The sequence below is a fragment of the Hyperolius riggenbachi genome, chromosome 9 (genome assembly GCF_040937935.1).
Source record: "Hyperolius riggenbachi isolate aHypRig1 chromosome 9, aHypRig1.pri, whole genome shotgun sequence".
Classification (NCBI taxonomy): Eukaryota; Metazoa; Chordata; class Amphibia; order Anura; family Hyperoliidae; genus Hyperolius; species Hyperolius riggenbachi.
In genome coordinates, this window is record NC_090654.1 from 35,711,725 (window position 1) to 35,731,656 (window position 19,932).

General features: G+C 46.6%; 1 protein-coding gene across 4 annotated transcripts in view; it reads right to left on the reverse strand.

Annotated features, from left to right (window-relative positions):
* The window catches only part of PI4KB (phosphatidylinositol 4-kinase beta), a 77,026-nt gene that overhangs the window by 42,430 nt on the left and 14,664 nt on the right, over window positions 1-19,932 (reverse strand). For all 4 annotated transcript variants that reach the window (XM_068252484.1, XM_068252483.1, XM_068252481.1 and 1 more), the window contains exon 2: window positions 17,641-18,623. In XM_068252484.1, the coding sequence (XP_068108585.1) occupies window positions 17,641-18,609 (969 nt within the window). In that variant the 5' untranslated portion in view covers window positions 18,610-18,623. The remainder of the gene's footprint in view (window positions 1-17,640; window positions 18,624-19,932) is intronic.

Sequence of the window (19,932 nt, forward strand, 5' to 3'; positions counted from 1 at the left end):
GCCCTGAGGATTGGAAATCATTCAGCAATGATCAATGCAATCACATTTTTCACAGCATTTGCTCATCACATCAAACATTCATTTTCAGAAACATATGAAGACCATTATCACTGCTTATCAGCATTACCCTCAGAATGGAGAGAGCCAGCACACAGCGCAGCACTGTACATTCCATGATAAAATGGCTGCAAATTACACACACACAGGACAGAGGTAGTGGTACGGGACGGTGGTTGGTGGCTAACCAGCACACAGATCGAAAACAAAACAACCAAGAAAAAAAATCCACAACAAAAAACAAAGCAAAGCGATACACACTGCAGTGTGTGCAGAGCTGGTAAAGCTGAACTGCATTTAGCCACAAAAATACTTTTCTCTTTGCCTCCCAAAAGTATGTAAAAAAAAAAATAAAATCTAAATTGGACCCTCTACCCGTTCCCCAACCCTGTCCTCAAGGCCCACCAACAGTGCAAGCTTTGTGGAAATCCACAGAGGTAGGTAATCGGCTCTGCTGAGACACGGATTACCCCACCTGTGCACGTTTGTGGTTTTCTGCAAAACATGTACTGTTGGTGGGCCTAAAGGACAGGGTTGGGGAACTGTGACCTAGAATGTCCAGAAACAAAAAACTCAAGAGCAGCAAAACCAGTGCAGGAGATTTGGGCACTCAGTGAGTAATTAGAGCACCATCAAAATTAAAGACAATGTTTGACACCCACAGCGATCGTGCTTGATCATTCGGGCGGCACTGTTGGGCTTGTACTGTTTAGTGGAAGGGAGAGGAAGGAAATCAAGGCAGCGCATGGTAGAGCGTCTTCCAGTGCAAGAACAATCTGCTCATCTGTCGCTTGGAGAACTGTCACACAGCATCTCTAAAGCTCAATACTAACCTGACGATGGATTGGGGAACCTCACAGCGACGCCTCCCTACGAATGAGGTTCCCCATCCAACTTCCTACACGGGGGAACACACGACGAGAGCGAACTGAAAGTCAGACGATTGCAGTACTTTGCGCGGGAGTCATTGGGAATAAAACATCCGATCCGTCGTGATGGTCGCTATCGCCACGTGTCACCAAATGTCTTTCTTGTGAACGTGCGCCTGTACCCACGCCGCGAGATTGTGGAACCGATCACTTGTTGCTCTGAAAAAAAAAATTAGACGGTCATCTGAAAAATTGCAGTGAAAATTGCATAGTGGTACGGGCCTTGAGCAACCTCGTGGGTTGGCTGTACACACACGAGATCAGTGATGGCTAACCTTGGCACTCCAGCTGTGGCGGAACTACAAGTCCCATGAGGCATTGCAATACTCTGACAATTCTAAGCATAACTCGGGGAGGCAAAGGTATGAGGGGATTTGTAGTTTTGTCACAGCTGAGTGCATTAGAAGCAATCCCTCTGGTGTTGGGCATCTTGGCCTCAGCAAGGAATTCCCGTGAAAGCAGGATATTAGAGAATCTACTGCAACACACAGGGTTGCTAATAAGATGTGGCGATGTCACCTATGTCTGTTTCCCTGGTTGGGAATGCCTATGCTGAAACCTATGCTGTTGAATGAATACAGTATCTCTGTTAAAGCTTACCTGAGATGAGGCAAAATAAAAGAATGAGGATACTTACCTAGGATGAAGCTTCCGCTCTTCTTAGGTAAGTATCTATTTTTTGTCTTTAGGTTTGCATTGGGTTCTCTTAAAAGTGGACCTGAACTCTTGCACGGGACAGAAGGAAAACAGAGAAATGCACCCTGTATGCATTTAGAGAGTTTAGCCTGTCTAATTCCCCCTCATATGTGACTAATTGCAAGTGTAATTTGATCTCTCAGCTGTATCAGCTGGCTGCCTCGGCACAGCAGATAATTTGTAAACAGGATGTTAACAATATGTTCCAAGAAAGCAGGATGCTCCATGAAAGCAGGAAGTAGACATACTGCAGATTTATTCCAGGATTTTATCAGCTGTAACAAATATTTTATGCTTTGTTATGCTGTTGCTTATCTTTTAGAGTAAAGAGGAAGTTCTGAGTTCAGGTCCACTTTAAAGCGGGATTGTCACCATAAAAATCAAGTGAGTAAGTGAGATTAAGTGATAAAGATGCTAATCCTGCATTGAAACCTTTTTCTGCTGTTATGGTTTGGAGCTATCACATACCTTAGGAGCACTGGCCCTCTAATAGCCATTGCAGTTGCCTGCTGTTTTTTTTTTTTTTTATCTATAATATATCCCTCCTCTTCCCTTTATTTCCCTGCCGAGCTGAAACATGGTCCTCTGCTCACTTGTGTTTACAAGCAAGGCTGAGGTGACTCAGCGATTGGAGGAGAAAAGAAAAAAAAAAAGGGAAAGAAATGACATCAGTATTTAGCCTCAAACTGTGGGCAAAAGACATGGTTCCCACCAGGAACAGAATTCTTTTCATTTACTATATAAATTCACTGCAATCAAAACGTGGACAGTACAATACATCTGTTATGTAAGTAGATCAAGTATTTATCTACTTATATATGTGTTTTTTCCCTGGCATAGTATGGCTAATCCTACTGCTTTAAGGTGCCCATACATTATTTTATTTTCCATCGAGAGATTAAGCAATTGAAATAATTGAGCTATCGAAAACAGTGTGGTTGATGGAAAGTAAATCGACTAGCAGCCCACACACTGCAAACAAGATCCTGGCAATAATTCTTCACTAATTGATCTGAAACCAAACATTGACTCTATGTCAATCGAAATCATGTGAACACTAGTCGATTCCTTCACGACCGACCAGTATTTTCCATCCTGTCCGATCAAGAAATTTTGGGAACACACTATTCTCCTGCGCATTGATACAATAATTGAATTGGAAGGTAGATTGACCATGAAAATTGAGTAATGTATGGGCATCTTTAGATCACAGCCATGAGTGAAATGAAAGATGTATCACTTTTCTCAATCTATGCTCTCATGTGTTTCTCAATGTTTCCATGAGTTGGTTTTCCAGACAAATGTTCTGTTATCGGAAAGTGAATGAGGCCAGAGTACAGCATGATGATGGCAGCATTATCAGATTGTCTGGTGTCATGCGACATCTCCCCCCCCCACCCCCCACCTTATCACTGCTGCAAGGTGACATCACTACCCATAAACCAGAGCCTAATGAGCTGGGACAGTCATCTCCTGTATTGCACATATAGAAAAATCACAAGCAGTAAAACATAACAGGGGAGGTGGGGATGTACTTAGCCATATCTTCAGTCTTCGGATTGCTGAGGATATCCCTCGGCTGTGGACACAGGTGGTCATTCACCTTATTGGGGAATACCTTCTGTTTTAAGAAGGCAAAACATACTTACTTACATTCAACCTATTGGCAATCCTAAGTGTTGCAATGGGTTTAGCAATAGATTCTCTAATCTCCTGTTTTCACATATATCCCTTGCTGCAGCCAAGATGTCCACCACTAGAGATATTGCATCATCATCCATAGGTGACACCTGTACATGGGATCCATGGGATCGAATCTGCTGCCAATCGTTCGCGGTAAACGCAGCCGCCGATCCGATTTCCTCCCGAAATCGGATCGGTCCGTCGATCGCGCCGTGCGGGAAATTACCCTCGATCGCCCGCGGGTAAAGTGCGCGTCGCTAGCGGCGGCCGATCCGATCAGGTATACATTACCTGACGCTGGCTCCCGGGCGTCTTCTCCGCGCTGCACGGCTCTGTTCCGGCTCCATCCATCCCGGCGCTTCCTGTGTCACTGCAGTGACCAGGAAGTTCAAATAGAGGGCGCTCTATTTGAACTTCCTGGTCACGGAGTAACACAGGAAGCGCCGGGATGGAGCCGGAACAGAGCCGTGCAATGCGGAGAAGATGCCCGGGAGCCAGCCTTAGGTAATGTATACGGGGGGGACAGGCGGCAGGAGCAGCTCAGCAGATGGTGAATCGGTTTCAGGCTGAAATCGATTCACAATCTGTTTGCAGTAAAGGCAGCCATACGATCCCTCTCTGATCAGATTCGATCAGATAGGGATCTGTCAGCTGGTCGATCTAATGGCACATCGACCAGTGTATGGCCACCTTTAAGCAGCCCATACACTCAGCCGATTTTCTGGCCGACCGATCGATCGCGATCGATCGATCGATCGATCGCAAATCGGTTGACCAATCGACCGATCGACGGCCGATTTCGATCGATTTCGATGGATTTCCATCGAACTAGCAGGGTGGAAAATTTAGGTCGATCTGATGAGATTGCTTATCAGTTTGCATTGGCCTTAATGGAAATCTGATGGCAAAAAAATGCCATCAGATCGAATTTCAACAGATTTCAAACTGAAATCTATTGGAATTCTATCCTGGTAAAAAATGTTCTAAAAACGCATCAGATAGATCATCAGATGCATTTCTTATCTGTCTGCTGCCAATCTGACGAGTGTATGGGCACCTTACAGAGAGCTTAATGGCTTGTTTGCATAGAGATAACAACTGGAGTTTCTCAACTCTTCCTGTACTGTAAACAATTACACTGATGTATCTGATCTTAATGTTTTATTTCTTAGCTGTACTACACATACAAATCATATAATTTTTTTTTCGCTTCAGTATCTCTAACAAGGCAAGAATCATTTTCTGGGTGCTTCTCCTGATGCTTAGTATATACCATGCAATTGTTCATCAGATTGACAGTCAAATCTATTACTTCTGACAGGTCAGATCTGATTCCTGAATGTTTTTCTGAGTGATTTCGTAAAGAAGTGATCAGCATCGTGTGTACTAAGCATAATAGGTCTACTTTATTTATGCCCCTTTTGTACAGACTTTAGATGTTAGTGACCTGACAATCCGCATGTACATGTAGCATAGAAAAGGACAATAGAACTGGAAGAAAATCAGCTGATGAGCACAACAGCGATCAGAGCCGATTCTTCAAAGAGTAAAGAGTTGTGCACAGACTGAGCCTATCCACACACATCAATTTATGTACAACAACTGACTACGACCAATGGCTGTAGCACACATAGCATTTCAAGTATGGATGATTCTACAATGACTTACTACTAAATATTTTAAAGCGGACCTGAACTCAGAACTTCCTCTCTGCTCTAAAAGATAAGCAACAGCATAACCTTTAAAAGGAAACATCTGAGCTCTGAAAATAAAAAAAATCCTATTGCCTGGGGCTTCCTCCGGCCCCTGCCAGCCGTCCTGTGCCCTCTCCGCAGCTCCGCTCACCACCGGTGGCCCGGGGTCCCCTCCGCCTGCGCGAGTGACTCTCTCGCACTGAGATTATCTACGCCTGCTCAGTACAGTCCGGATGACATCAGCGCAACCAGTGAGCCGAATGCTGGAGCGCAGGAGAAGCGACCCGGAGGCGGACCTGGCAAGGTCGGCATCTACACCGGAGGGGACCGGGAGCCACCGGAGCTGCGGCAAGGGCACAGGGCGGATGCAGGGGGCTGGAGGAAGCCCAAGGTAAGTGGATTTTTTTTTATTTTTAAAGTACTCGGACCTTCCCTTCAAAGAAAAACATTTTCTTAAAGGGGAACTGAAGTAAGAGGTATACGGAGGCTGCCATATTTATTTCCTTTTAATCAATACCAGTTGCCTGGCAGCCCTGCTGGTCTATTTCTCTGCAGTAGTATCTGAATAACACCAGAAACAAGCATGCAGCTAGTCTTGTCAGATCGGACTTTAAAGTCTGAAACACCTGATCTGCTGCATACTTGTTCAGGGGCTATGGCTAATAGTATTAGAGGCAGAGGATCAGCAGGGCTGCCAGGCAACTGGTATTGCTTAAAAGGAAATAAACATGGCAGCCTCCATATACCTCTCTCTTCAGTTCCCCTTTAAAAGGTGATTATACTGGTTAGTATGCCAGTCCATGACTAACACTAAACCACATGCACCTGGCTTCCTCATCCCCATGAGACTAACAATGGCCTGGGAGTTTGAAGGTCCTGAGCTGTATCTCAGCTGTTCCTAGCACTGGACTCTGCTGCACAGAGGGCTCTGAGTTCCTGGGATATATAACAACAGCTGCAGCCCAGTGATGGTAATGCTAATGCAGTTATCAGCAGAGTGTGACAGGAAGTGCGAGGTTGTGGCACAGACGCTCACATGAGTCTGTGACTCAGGCCAGAGATGTACAGCCTCTGTATAAAGGTTACTGCTCACACAATCTTACCCCCGTGCACCTCTCCCTTCTTATCACCAGTAGACAATGCTCAGCTTCATGCAAACATGTCAGCAAAGATACATAGGAGCCGTCACCCATGACGCACTTCTAAAAGGTAAAGGATTAAAGGCTGTTACGCAGATCTTGCCTTCACTCTTTATGGTGATGCTGCCCTGGAACAAGCATGCATGATACTCCACTGGCTGTCTCTAGTCCAGAGCAGAAGCCAGGAAATGTACATCACAGCCTTGAAATTGGCCATTACCCCGAGGTGTGAAACCTATGGAAGCTGCCATATTTATTTCCCTTTAAAGGACTATGGTAAGAGGTAGGAGGAAAAAGAGTTGAACTTACCCGGGGCTTCTTATGGTCCCCCGCAGACGTTCTGCGCCTGCACAGCCACTCACCGATGCTCCGGCCCCACCTCTGGTTCACTTCTGGAATTTCCAAGTCAAAAAACCACTGCGCCTGCGCGGCCGTGCCCTTGCTACAGCTGACTTCACCAGGAGCATACTGTGCAGGCACAGACTGTACTGGGATTGTGCAATACACTCCTGGTGACGTCAGTGGGAGCGAGGACGCAGCCGCGCAGGCGCAGAGGTTTTCTGACTTTAAAGTCGAAAATTCCAGAAGTGAACCGGAGGCGGGGCCAGAGCATCGGTGAGTGGCTGCACGGGAGCAGAATGTCTGCGGGGGACCATTAGAACCCCTGGATAAGTTCAACTCTTTTTTTTCCCCCTACAGTAGTACTTGAAACAATATCAGTTGTCTGGCTGTCCTGCTGATCTTTCTGGTCAGTAGGGTTTAAATCACACACCTGGAAGAAGCATGCAGCTAATCTTGTCATAGACATCTGAACTGCATGCTTGTTCAGGGTCTGTGGCTTAAAGGCCAACTGAAAAAAGAAGAATATGGAGGCTGCCATATTTATTTCTTTTTAAACAATCCCAGCATGCAGCAGTATCTGAATCACACCAAAAACAAGCATGCAGCTAATCTTACCAGATCTGACAATGTCAGAAACACCTCATATGCATATGCTTGTTCGGGGCTTATGGCTAAAAGTATTAGAGGCATAGGATCCGCAGGATAGCCAGGTAACTGGTATTGCTTAAAAGGGAAATACATATGGCAGCCTCCATTTCCCTCACACTTCAGGTGCCCTTTAAAGTATTAGCGGCAAAAGATCAGCAGGGCAGCCAGGGAATGTGCATTATTTAAAAGGAAACAAACGTGTAAGACTACATATCCCTCTTACCTCTGGGTTCCCTTTAAAGAAGAAACTTTATATTCAGGTTTATCAAGGGTGCCCTAACTTCTTTTACCACTCTGCAGTGTAAACCAAAGCGATCATTGAAGGATACGTCCAGGTACAAACATATTTTTTTTTTAAATCCACACACCTGGGGCTTCCTCCAGCCCCTGGCAGCTGTACTGTGCCCCCGCCGCAGCTCCGGTGGCTCCCTGTCTTCTATGCTGCAGAAGCCAACCTCGCCAGGTCAGCTTCTGGGTCGGCTTCTTGTGCGCTCCACAGCATGGGTCATGTGGTCTGGCAGACGTCATCAGGACGGTACTGTGCAGGCGCAGTAGTTCTGATGGCAGTCCAAGGGCCATATTGCGGTTTTGAGAGTGCTAGGGGGCCTAACTGGTAAAATCAAACAATTTTTGCTTATTGCCGTTAGATACACTATGGCTTTGACATTTTGTCAAATAAAAACTTTACACAGTAGATAACCCATATACTGTGTGCAGTTAGCACAGTGACATCTGCTAGTCAGTGGCTGTTACTGCTGCTGGCATAGTGGTGGCTGCTAATCAGTGGCTGTTACTGTTACAATGGTGGCTAATCTACAGGTGAGCAAAGGGGGGAGTCAGAATGGCCCCTGCATGTGGCACTACAGCTACATCCTGCAGGCCGCATGGAATTAACAACTGTTAAGAGCTTTGAGGGCCACCTGAAAAGGCTTGGCGGGCCCCATTTGGCCCCCAGGCCGGACTTGGGACATGCCCTGTGTAGACCATTTAATTGAATAGTGTTTGGACATTGTCACCGATTTGATTGCACACTCCTTGAGTGATACACAGGAAGTGAATAGGGCACAGGACGTCTAGGTTACTGATCCTCGATGTAACCAAGAGTGTAACAGTGATTCTGATTAAAGACAACTCAGCCATTCCAGCTATCACATTTCTCTGTCCACAGATGAGATTCTCCTGAATGAAGATGCAGCAGTCACTGAGTACAGCGCACAGGAGGAGAAGGGGGCAACTGGCACTGAATGAATGAATGAGAACTGTGCTGACTGACTAGGAAGCCTCCTCCACAGCTGCGAGCTGAATGCTGCATTGTCTGGGAATAATGGACAGACGCAGGGGAAAGCGGAGGTTCATCATTCCTACACAGCAAACTCTCAGCAGGAGGAATCATGCTGGTAAAGCAACATACGCATTAGACGACTGTTCCTTGCTGGGTCACTCCGCTGTGACATTTCAGTGTTTGGTGCGTGCCGAAAGCTTAAAGCGGACCTGAACCCAGAACTTCCTCTCTGCTCTAAAAGATAAGCAACAGCATAACAACATTTAAAGGACTACAGTAGGGGGCTAGAAGGATAAAGAGTTGAACTTACTTGGGGTTTCTAATGGTCCCCCGCAGACATCCTGTGCCCACACAGCCAGCAGCTGACATAGGGTTAACATCCTATGCTTACAAATTAGCTGCTCTGCTGTGGCAGTCAGCTGAGGGATCAAATTACAACTAGTGATTAGACACAGATGAGGGGGGATTAGAAAGGCTTAACTTTCTAAATACATACAGGGTGCATTTCTCTCTGTTTTCCTTCAGTCCAGTGCAAGAGTTCGGGTCCACATTAAGCATATTTTTCTATCTTTTGGGGAATTTAGCAGTGAGGTTTCTGAGCTCCCGAGTTCCCAAATCTATGTATATGTTGTGTCCATCTCATAAGGCTCTCTCAATTCCGGTTGGATCATTTGTTTATTTAAAGGGAACCTTAAAGGACACGTGACATGATGAGGCAGACATGTACAATGGCAAGCATACAAATACCTACGCTGTGTGTTCCTTTTCTTTCTCTGCTTGAGTGAACATTCAGTCATGCAAATTACAGTTACCATCCAGTCGGGACCCAGACGACTATGCTGTCCCTCACGCATAAGGAGTTACAGCCTAAAACACTTTTCCTGGCAGAGAATGAGGCTTCTGAAAGCAGGGGATAGAGAAAAATGGCAATAGATCATATGTTTTAGCTTTCTGCGACACAGGAACACTGTATCATTGAACCAAGCCAATAAAACTACTTTAAGTTTGTAAACAGAACATAAAACTGTGGGATATCTAAAAAAAAGGAGTCCTATTTAGGAGGAGGAGGATAGATTTTGTTTATCTCATCAGTTAATTTTCAATTAAGGATCTCTTTAATTTGAAATCACAAACACTGGTCCACATGACAGCCCAGGGGCCCCAGGTCTCTCTCACTCACTGGGGCCCCCAAACCACCATGCGACACCTAGAGGGAAGTGCGGGCAAGCCCTGGACCTCTCACCTCCAGGGAACTCACCCCACCACCTCTAAACTGAATGCCAACTGCAACAAACACAATTGCTAACTTCCAGTCAGAGCAATATCCTGCCTCTATCTGGCCAGCAGACGCTTGTCAGCCAATCAGGTGCACTGTCATACACCCTTTGCCTGCTGTACCATACCTAGCAGGAATTACATAGATTAGCATTCAGGTGGGAGGCTTTGGTTGGACGCAATCGTGAATTGCGTCGTTTAACAGGGACGCCCCGTGTAGGCACATCTCCCACACGGTCCCCTCCCTAACCACTCACCTGTCAACCGCATCGTAGAAGCTGCAGCTTCTACGATGCGGTTGACAGGTGAGTGGTTAGGGAGGGGACCGTGTGGGAGATGTGCCTACACGGGGCGTCCCTGTTAAACGACGCAATTCACGATTGCGTCCAACCGAAGCCTCCCACCTGAATGCTAATCTATGTAATTCCTGCTAGGTATGGTACAGCAGGCAAAGGGTGTATGACAGTGCACCTGATTGGCTGACAAGCGTCTCTTTAATTTGAGTCAGGAACTACTGGGGGAAGATATCTCATTGCCGGAATCCTAGAGATAAATAAGAGATGACTTGTTCAAAAGGCCCCACCTCTAACTGAAACCTTATTTTTGGGTGGACTGATCTGTTTCAGTTCTGACCGTGGAGGTGAATAAGCTGGAGCAGTGCTGAGCAGGATAGGTGAATAGGTGAATGGACTGATTGTTAAAGAGACACTGAAGCGGAAAAAAAAATGATGATATAATGATTTGTATGTGTAGTACAGCTAAGAAATATAACATTAGGAGCAGAGATATGAGTCAAAAACAGTCGGTAAACAGGGCTCTAATATTTTATTACAGAAATATTACCACTCCATAAGATTCGCATTATCTAAAAAGTTCCTTTATTATAGCTCAATTAAACTGTAGCATAGCAAAAGATAAAAAGTCCATCTGTGGGTCTGTGCTATAGGGTCTGTGGGTCTGTGCTAAGGGCAGCACGGTGGCGTAGTGGTTAGCTCTCTCGCCTTGCAGCGCTGGGTCCCTGGTTCGAATCCCAGCCAGGGCACTATCTGCAAAGAGTTTGTATGTTCTCTCCGTGTCTGCGTGGGTTTCCTCCGGGCACTCCGGTTTCCTCCCACATTCCAAAAACATACAGATAAGTTAATTGGCTCCCTCAAAAATTGGCCCTAGACTACAGTACTTACACTACATAATATAGACATATGGCAATGGTAGGGATTAGATTGTGAGCTCCTTTGAGGGACAGTTAGTGACAAGATATATATATATATATATATATATATATATATATATATATATATATATATATATATATATATATATATATATATATATATATATATATATACACTGTACAGCGCTGCGTAATATGTCGGCGCTATATAAATACTAAATAATAATAATAATAATATATGATGACGCACAGGCGTTTCGGGCCACTCCAGGTCCTTTTTCAAATCATGACCAGGTCATGACTGTTAATGATTTGAAAAAGGACCTGGAGTGGCCCGAAACGCCTGGGCGTCAAAATATAGCACAGACCCACAGATGGACTTTTTATCTTTTGCTATGCTACAGTTTAATTGAGCTATAATAAAGGAACTTTTTAGATGGTGCGAATCTTATGGAGTGGTCTACAATTTACTTGTGACTCTAAAGCCCCATCTACACGAGGCGATCCGGCGGCTCGATTAGCCGCCGGATCGCCTCTTCCGCATCCCCGCGCCTACCCGTCGCGTCCCCGCTCGCCGGATTCGATCCGCCCTCGTCCCCGCCCGATGCCGCTTATCTTCCGCTCAATTCCCTGCCATTGTCCCCTCGTGGGGAATGAGCAGGGAATTGGCAGTGGCAAGATCCGACCTGTCGGATCTTATTGATAAGTAACATCGCTTCGTGTAGACGGGGCTTAAAGGTGATTCCGACATATCTAACCTACCATTGGTGCAGTGGCAATTACGTTGAAGATTAAGGAAATATTACAGCGCAGACGCATCTAGCACCGTAATGGGGAGAGATATTATCTGGGTTCTGGATACCTCAAGGATTTGTTCCAACTGCGTCACAGCTCTCCCAAACCTAGTTCAAAAGGATATAATAAATTGACTACTCTCAGAGTGCATCAAAAAGCCTTTAGAGCCAGAGCCTTTTGTCATGCTGCCTTTACACATTGGAACACCTTGCCATGCACAATGAAAACAGCTCCATCCCTGGAAGCATTTAAGTCCAAAATGAAAAGCTACCTGTTTGGTCTGCCATTTATGAACACCTGACTATTTCCTCTGTAACAGTCCACCCTGCAACCCTGTATTGATCTGAGACATACAGTATCTATGCACTTTGAGTCCTATGGGAGAAAACAGCTTTAAAAATGTTATTGTATTGTATAGTATAGTGAGGAGCATTGTAAACAGGAGTTATAATGAATGGCACTATTCACATGGGCACTATAGCAAGGATAACATCTCAAGGAACCCCAAAGGGGGGGGGGGGAGGGAGCTTTAGGGCTGGTTCAGACGGACGCTTGCGGAGCGTTTACCGCAAGCGTTCGGACCGTCGCGGTAAACGCTCCCATTCAAGTGAATGGGAGCGTTTACACCAAGCTTTTGCGCGCTTTTACCCGAACGCGGTGTTCGGGTCCCGATTTTCGCGAGCGTTCGAGCGGCCAACCGCGACGGCTAATGTTCCCCTACGGGAAAAAAAAACCGCAACCGCATCACGACGCGACCGAAGGCTACTGAAAGCCTGACCGCGCAGCCGCCGCAACGCCCCCAGACGCGACGCTACGCAGACGTCCGTCTGAACCAGCCCTTACCAAGACGCCCACTAAGGAAGCTGTGACTGTGTGCATGAGTCAGGACCTTCTGTCCAGTACATGCCTGTAGATGTGCTGCAGCCACCAGGGGGAACTCTTCTGTATAAGAGTATACAGCTCTTCACATCTAAAGGGATGCAGAAAAGCCTTCTAAAAAGTTTCTGTCTCCTGCTCTGCCAGACTAAAGTCCCGTCGCCTTCCAGGGTATCAGACCAAATCAGGGTGAGAAGCAGGGCTGTGTGGCTCTCCCTATTGGCTGTCTGCTACATCTGTCAATGTTACCGCATAGGCAATGCAAGTTATCAGCTGGTCAGAGCTGGAGGTAAATACCTACCTACAACACTGTTGCTTCATCTACTGAGTGCTTTCATCTTTGTGAATTGCAATTTCTTGAGGTATTTACCACACAAGTCAGCAATTCCCTCCCTAGTCAGTCATTTTGCTTTTCAGTGCAGCAATGGGTTTAGTAAATTGGCATTACTGAATGCATAATGCTTAGTGAATTGAAGCCAAAGTGTAGAAAGCATAATAATGAGGGTTACTGTGTGAAGGTAGCATTATAAGCAAGACAACCATAGTGAGGTTCAGGGATGTGCTCACAAGCAACTAGCTACTCAAATTCCTGATTCTAATGAGGCTTAATTGCCTCAGGTGTGTGGCTGGGAGAGAGGGGGTTAAAGGGGAACTATGGCGAAAAATTGTAAAATTTAAAATATGTGCAAACAGACAAATAAGAAGTACATTTTTTTCATTGTAAAATGAGCCATAAATTACTTTTCTCCTATGTTGCCGTCACTTACAGTAGGTAGTAGAAATCTGACAGAAGTGACAGGTTTTGGACTAGTCCATCTCTTCATAGGGGATTCTCAGCAAGGCTTTTATTCTTTATAAAAATATTCCATGAAAAGGATTTAAACAATGATGCTGGACAGCTTCCCTGCTCACTACACAGTTTTTTGGCAGTTGGACAGAGCAACTGCCATTCACTAAGTGCTTTTGAAAATAAATAAATCCCTGAGAATACCCTATGAAGAGATGGACTAGTCCAAAACCTGTCACTTATGTCAGATTTCTACTACCTACTGTGACAGCAACATAGGAGAAAGGTAATTTATGGCTCATTTTACTCTCGAAAAAAAAAAGTACTTATTTGTATAGGTTTGCACATATTTTAAATTTTAAAAATGTTCGCCATAGTGCCCCTTCAATTACCCAGCTGCCCGCCCCTTCTATGCGTATCACAGCCTAGTACGTGTCCATTGGAAGCGTTCCACGACTCAGTACCGCGCACTTCCTCCTTCCGGCCAAAGTGCGCGGTACTGAGTCGTGGATTGCGGCCCATTGGACGCGGGCGAGGCTGTGATACGCATAGAAGCGGCGGGCAGCTGGGTAATTAACCCCCCCTCTCTCTCATCTGCTCACCTGAGGCAATTAAGCCTCATTAGAATCACGAATCCGAGTAGCTAGCTACTCGTAATTACTCGTGAGCACATCCCTAGTGAGGATAACTATGTGCAAGGGGAATTATACAAATGTAACCCCAGCAAAGGCACTGGTGGCCAGACATCTAGTGCTGTATAGGGTGTGGGAGTTATGGTACGGCTGTATAAGGGAACACACTGGAAAATGCAGTTATAATAAATGGCAATACTAGGTGGCTTTATGGGCTGAGGACTATAATAGGGACCATTAAGTGGAAGAACCATTACAATGATTGCCACTATGCGGTAAGAACAACTACAGTATATAGAAAAAGCACTTTAACCACTTGAGGACCCAGACTTTACGTCCCCCTTAAGGACCAGCGCTGTTTTTTGTGATCTGTGCTGGGTGGGCTCTGCAGCCCCCAGCACAGATCAGGTGGCATGCAGAGCGATCAGACCGCCCCCCTTTTTTCCCCCCTATGGGGATGATCTGCAGGGAGGGTCTGATCGCTCCGGTGGGCAGGCATGTTGCGGGGGCACCTCAAAGCCCCCCTCCGCGGCGAAATTCCCCCCCTCCCTCTCCTACCTCTCCCCCCTGCTGATCCGCGCTGCACAGGACGCTATCCGTCCTGTGCAGCCTGTGACAGGATGTCCCCTGTCACATGGCGGCGATCCCCGGCCGCTGATTGGCCGGGGATCGCCGATCTGCCTTACGGCGCTGCTGCGCAGCAGCGCCGTACAATGTAAACAAAGAAGACATACGTCTCCTGAGTTTACATTTAGTCTGCGAGCCGCGATCAGCGGCTCGCAGGCTATTCACGGAGACCCGCTCCGTGATCTAACAGGAAACGGCCACTCGCGCGAGCAGCCTTTCCTGATTAATTAGGGAGGCACCTGGCGACGCAGATCTGCGTCGCTGGTCCTCCAGCTACCACTTTGCCGCAGCACGGTATGAGTGTGCGGTCGGCAAGTGGTTAATCAGGATTACTGTATATAGAGGGGGCATTATAGTAGAAAGCTACTATAGAGCACTGTGTGTTTCAAGTGGACCTAAACTCTTGCACAGGACACAAGGAAAACATAACAGGAATGAATGTATTTAAAGGGCTGGTGCACACCAGAGCGGTTCGTTTTTTCCACAAACGCAAACTCGGGGGCTGCAGCATTTTTTAGATTTCTGAGGAGTTTCTGTCTCAATGTTAAAGTATAGGAAAGTGGAATACCGCTCTGAAAAATGCTAGATCAGAGAGGTTTTCCAGGCGTTTTTGTTACAGAAGATGTTCAGTAACAGTTTTACTGTAACAATATATGAAATCTGCTACACAAAAACGCTCCAAAAAATGCTAGGCATGTTTAGAAAGTGTCTCTAAACATGCCTAGAATCGTTCCAAAAATCTGCTTCAAAAACCTCCAGCGTTTTGCAGATCTGCTAGAGGCGTTTTGTGTGCACTGGCTCAAAGGGTTTAGCCTGAGTAATTCCCCCTCATTTGCGTCTAATCACTAGTTGTAATTTGATCTCCCCCGTGTCACATGACTGCCTATAGCAGATAAGCCTATTTGAAAGTACAGTCTGTAAACAATATGTGCTTCCATGAATCAGGAAGTAAAAAAAACTGCAGATTTATTTTAGGATTTGTATCAGCTGTAACAAAGAAATGTTCTTTGTTTAAAGAGAACCCGAGGTGGGTTTGAAGAATATTATCTGCATACAGAGGCTGGATCTGCCTATACAGCTCAGCCTCTGTTGCTATCCCAAACCCCCCTTAAGGTCCCCCTGCACTCTGCAATCCCTCATAAATCACAGCCACGCTGCTGACAAACAGCTTGTCAGAGCTGGCTGTGTTTATCTCTATAGTGTCAGTCTGCTGCTCTCCCCGCCTCCTGCAGAACTCCAGACCCCGCCTGCATCCCTTCCCTCCCTGCTGATTGGAGGGAAGGGACGGGGGCAGGGACCGGAGCTATGCAGGAGGCGGGGGAGTAGCTGAGACTGACACTACAGATGTAAACACAGCCTCACAGCACTGCTGTGATTTATGAGGGATTGCAGAGTGCAGGGGGACCTTAGTGGGGTTTGGGATAGTATCAGTTGAATTAGCCCGTCACAAACATCCAATTTTGATTGGCCACAGTATTGTAAAAAATCTTTGTGGCAATGGATACGCTGACAGTGTAAACTGAGCTTGAAAAGATCATTAACAATCTCCATGAAACAATAATTTCAGTCATTTTCCCAGCACTGGTCACATAATTTCACAATGCACCAATGGTCATACTTGTGCTGGTGATTCCCTGAACCTCAGCCACATGCTGAGCAGTGAACGAGACCATTTCATCCAGAAATGAGTCAGCAGCAGCTAAATAGGGGATTTCAGGACATTGACAGCAGGACTGACGGCAGCACAGTGAGATGCGGTTCCCCGGGGAGGGGGGGGGGGGGGGGGGGGGGGCAGCTGATCAAAACAAGTCACATTGTTGGAAAATGACACGTCCCATTACACACTGCAGGCTGGAACTAGCACAGAACAGAGACAGGTGCAGAAAACCCACACTGCGGACCTGAAGCCAAGACTCCCTGCATCACAGAACTCCTGTCTTTTCAAGTGCGACATTTCTCATAGCGAAAGGCAGGACAGGACAGACGAGGCTACAAATCTGTTAGATCTGGCCTCCCTGCAACCTCTATCTAATTGCCTCTGATGACACCCAACAAACAGCTGTAAGGTAGAGGGGGCACTCTCCATCGGGGCCTCCTCTGCATTCATCTGTACTGTGGAACAACAAATCAACTCTAACCTGTGCCTGCTACTCTTCTGACCGTAATCTGTTAGATACTTACAGCTGTGTTTCCATTAAGAAAATACTATCACCTGAAGCAGGAAGTGGAATCAGGGTGGATTTACCATAAGGCACTGTAGGCATGTGCCTACAGGCGCCTGATGATGGAAAGGTAGCTCATTCCCCCCCTCCTCCAGTGCCTACCCTCCATCCCTATGCAGAGTCCTGATGAGACGTTACTCCCCCAGCTCTCGGCATTCCACTGACAAAATCTCCCTTCAGTCAAGCAGCACCACCAGCTACTTAGTACTGAGGGTTCTTCTAGCTACCTAATACTTGGGGGCACCTCTAACTAATTATTATTTAGGGTACATCTGGCTACCTAATACTGAGGGGTACCTGAAACTACCTATGACGTGCAAGGGAAGCAAAGAAGGGGTGACAGAAGGGCACGCCAGCACGCTTGCAGTGCCATTTGGCAGGGTTTGTAGGTTCATGGAGAGCGAGGTCTAAGGTGCCAAGACGTGTGCCTATAGGCTCCTGTTAGGTAAATCTGGGCCTGGATGGAGGAAACACAGAACTAGTAAGATTTAATCATATCTGGGTCCTACCAGGATAAACCTTTCCCTTGCTTACTGCCGCGTCAGAATCCAGAAAGTGAAAATAATCTATCCAATTGGGACGACAATAAAAACAAAAAGAAAAGTTTTACAAGTTCCCGCTCTATTCTCACATTATAGAGAGTCTAGGCTTGGCATTCTACTTCAATCCTTATCATGCAGACAGTACATCCATCTCATGCTCTGACACACAGCAATCATACAACACACAAGAAGATAACTGGTCTCCAAGCTTTTCTCTTTCCACCCACAACTTGTGCACGTTACCTCATCCTCGTTCTCCACCTTGGGGTTGCTTGCTGTCCTTTTCAGGTTGCTGCTGAGGCTGATGCTTACTGTGGCATCCGATTTTGACCTCTGGTGTGTCCGCTTGGATGGGGACAAACCAGTGTCTGGTGCTAGACTGAGCGTAGGCAGCTCCCGCTTCTTGTGGGCCGGCTTCAGCTCGTCAGAGAGGATGACCTTGCGAAGCTTGGTCCCCCGGGAGTGGCGCTGAGTGGAGATGTGCATGTCGGAGGAATACGCTCCAAGGAGCCAGGCACACTGCAGGGAGAAGTTGATGCTCTGCCGGCAGCGATATACGACGTATGGTTTAATGGCGTCCCCTACGTCTTCGTCCATGTGGATGTACATGTTGAGGAGTTGCGGCAAGTAGAAGTCTACATCCTCGTTTCTGAAGCAGAATATTCGGTTACCGATGTAAGCCTGGACACCAGGCTCCTTTGAGTTATAAAGATATGAGATGGCCATGGAGATGTCAAAGAGCTTGCACTCAAACAGACGCAAGAGCCAAGACTGCTTGCCAGAGTTGTTTTTCTGTCTCCGACGGGCACTTTTGACACAGTTAAAGTCCACCTCACCCTCCTCAGAGATTCTAGAGCCGGTAATAGAGACCCCAGTCTCTCCCACCTTCCTGGTTGAGTCCCCATTGGAGACGGCGTCCCCTATTCTGTCCAGGTTCTCTGAGGAAGAGCTGTGCATAAGCTTGACCTTCTTCAATACATCCCGACATGCCTTCTGTGCCACATCAGGATCAATCACCAAATTCAGGTCCGCTACGCCTTCTGTGATGACGCCGAGTGGGCTCCCGGCATTCTCTTGTAGAGCCATCTGATCAGAGACATCGGAAGCAGCTGGTTCTGCCACGTCATCTCCCATCACACAAGTTGCACCTGGATCCGCCATATCATCTCCCATTGCACAAGTCGGACTTGGTTCCACCATATCATCTTCCATTGCACAAGTTGGACCTAGGAAGAAAGGTAATGGTCACTTAGCAAGAACATACTAGCAGGTTGACTGGAATTATACTACAGCTGCTGTATGTAAACATTAAAGGGTATATTAAAGCGGAACTGTAGATACAGTTTAAACACACTGTTTCACTTACCTGGGGCTTCTGCAAGCCCCCAAGCAGCCTTCCTTTCCCGCGCCAGTCCTCCACGAGCCTTCATTTTCCCGCCGCCGCTCCGTTCCTCGACTTCTAAGAGGCCAGCGCAGCCCTGCCACGCGTATCTTTTCTTTGTGTTCCCCGCTGCAATAGCGCTATTGCAGACTGGAACACGAAGAAAGGATACTCATGGCCAGAGCCACGCAGACGCAGTGGCCCAGCGGCGAAAGTAGCTGGCGGCAAGAGAACGGATGCTCGGGGAGGACCGGCGCGGGACAGGACGGCTGCTGGAGGCCGAAGCCCCAGGTAAGTGAAACAGTGTGTTTAAACTGTACGTACAGTTCCGCTTTAAGAGAAAACTTTACCCCAGTTTAAATAACCTAGGGCTTCTTCTAGCCACATGTAGTCATTTTTGGTCCCTCCTTGTAGTTCCTGTAGCAGCTGGAGCCCTCAGAACGCTAGCAGGCCACACACCTCCTCGATTGCACTCCCGTGGCTGGAAGCGTACAGTGCAAGCGCAGTTGCAAGTTTTATAAACTGCACAAGTGCAAAATGATCCCGGCCACAAGGAGGCGTGTGACCTGGGGCTGCGCATGCAGCTTTCTGAGGGCTCCAGCTGATGCAGGGATGAGAGCGGAATGACTATCAGGAGCTAGAAGAAGCCCCAGGTAGATTCAACTGGGGGAAGATTTTCACTTTATATTTTCCTTAATAAGAAGCTAAAATTACTGTTTACTTTTTTAAAATTCTGGATAGAGGAAAAAGCAGAATCCCGTTTTTATTTCCATTTGGTTCCCTGTTGGAGAGATTTTATCTCACTTTCTCATAGCCCACCATCATGGAGAATAGGAAGTGACTGAAACTTTGTCAACAATAACACAGACAGCAATAAGAGTGATAAATGTGTATAACTTCTTCCACAAGTTATGCTGTGTTCTGCTGAAAAGATCCTCCTGTTGTGTTTCTAGTGACAATAAGTAAACGGAATCTAACTGGGTCACAGACAGCAAAACAAACCTGACTAAGCTTGAATTCCAAACCAATATGCTTACGTTTATCAATAATGGGATTTCTCTGATGTCCCCCCAAGAGATTGCTCTGCCTGCCTAGACGTGGCTACCCATCACATGATTTTCCTGTTTGACTGACCATACGATTATTTTATTGTA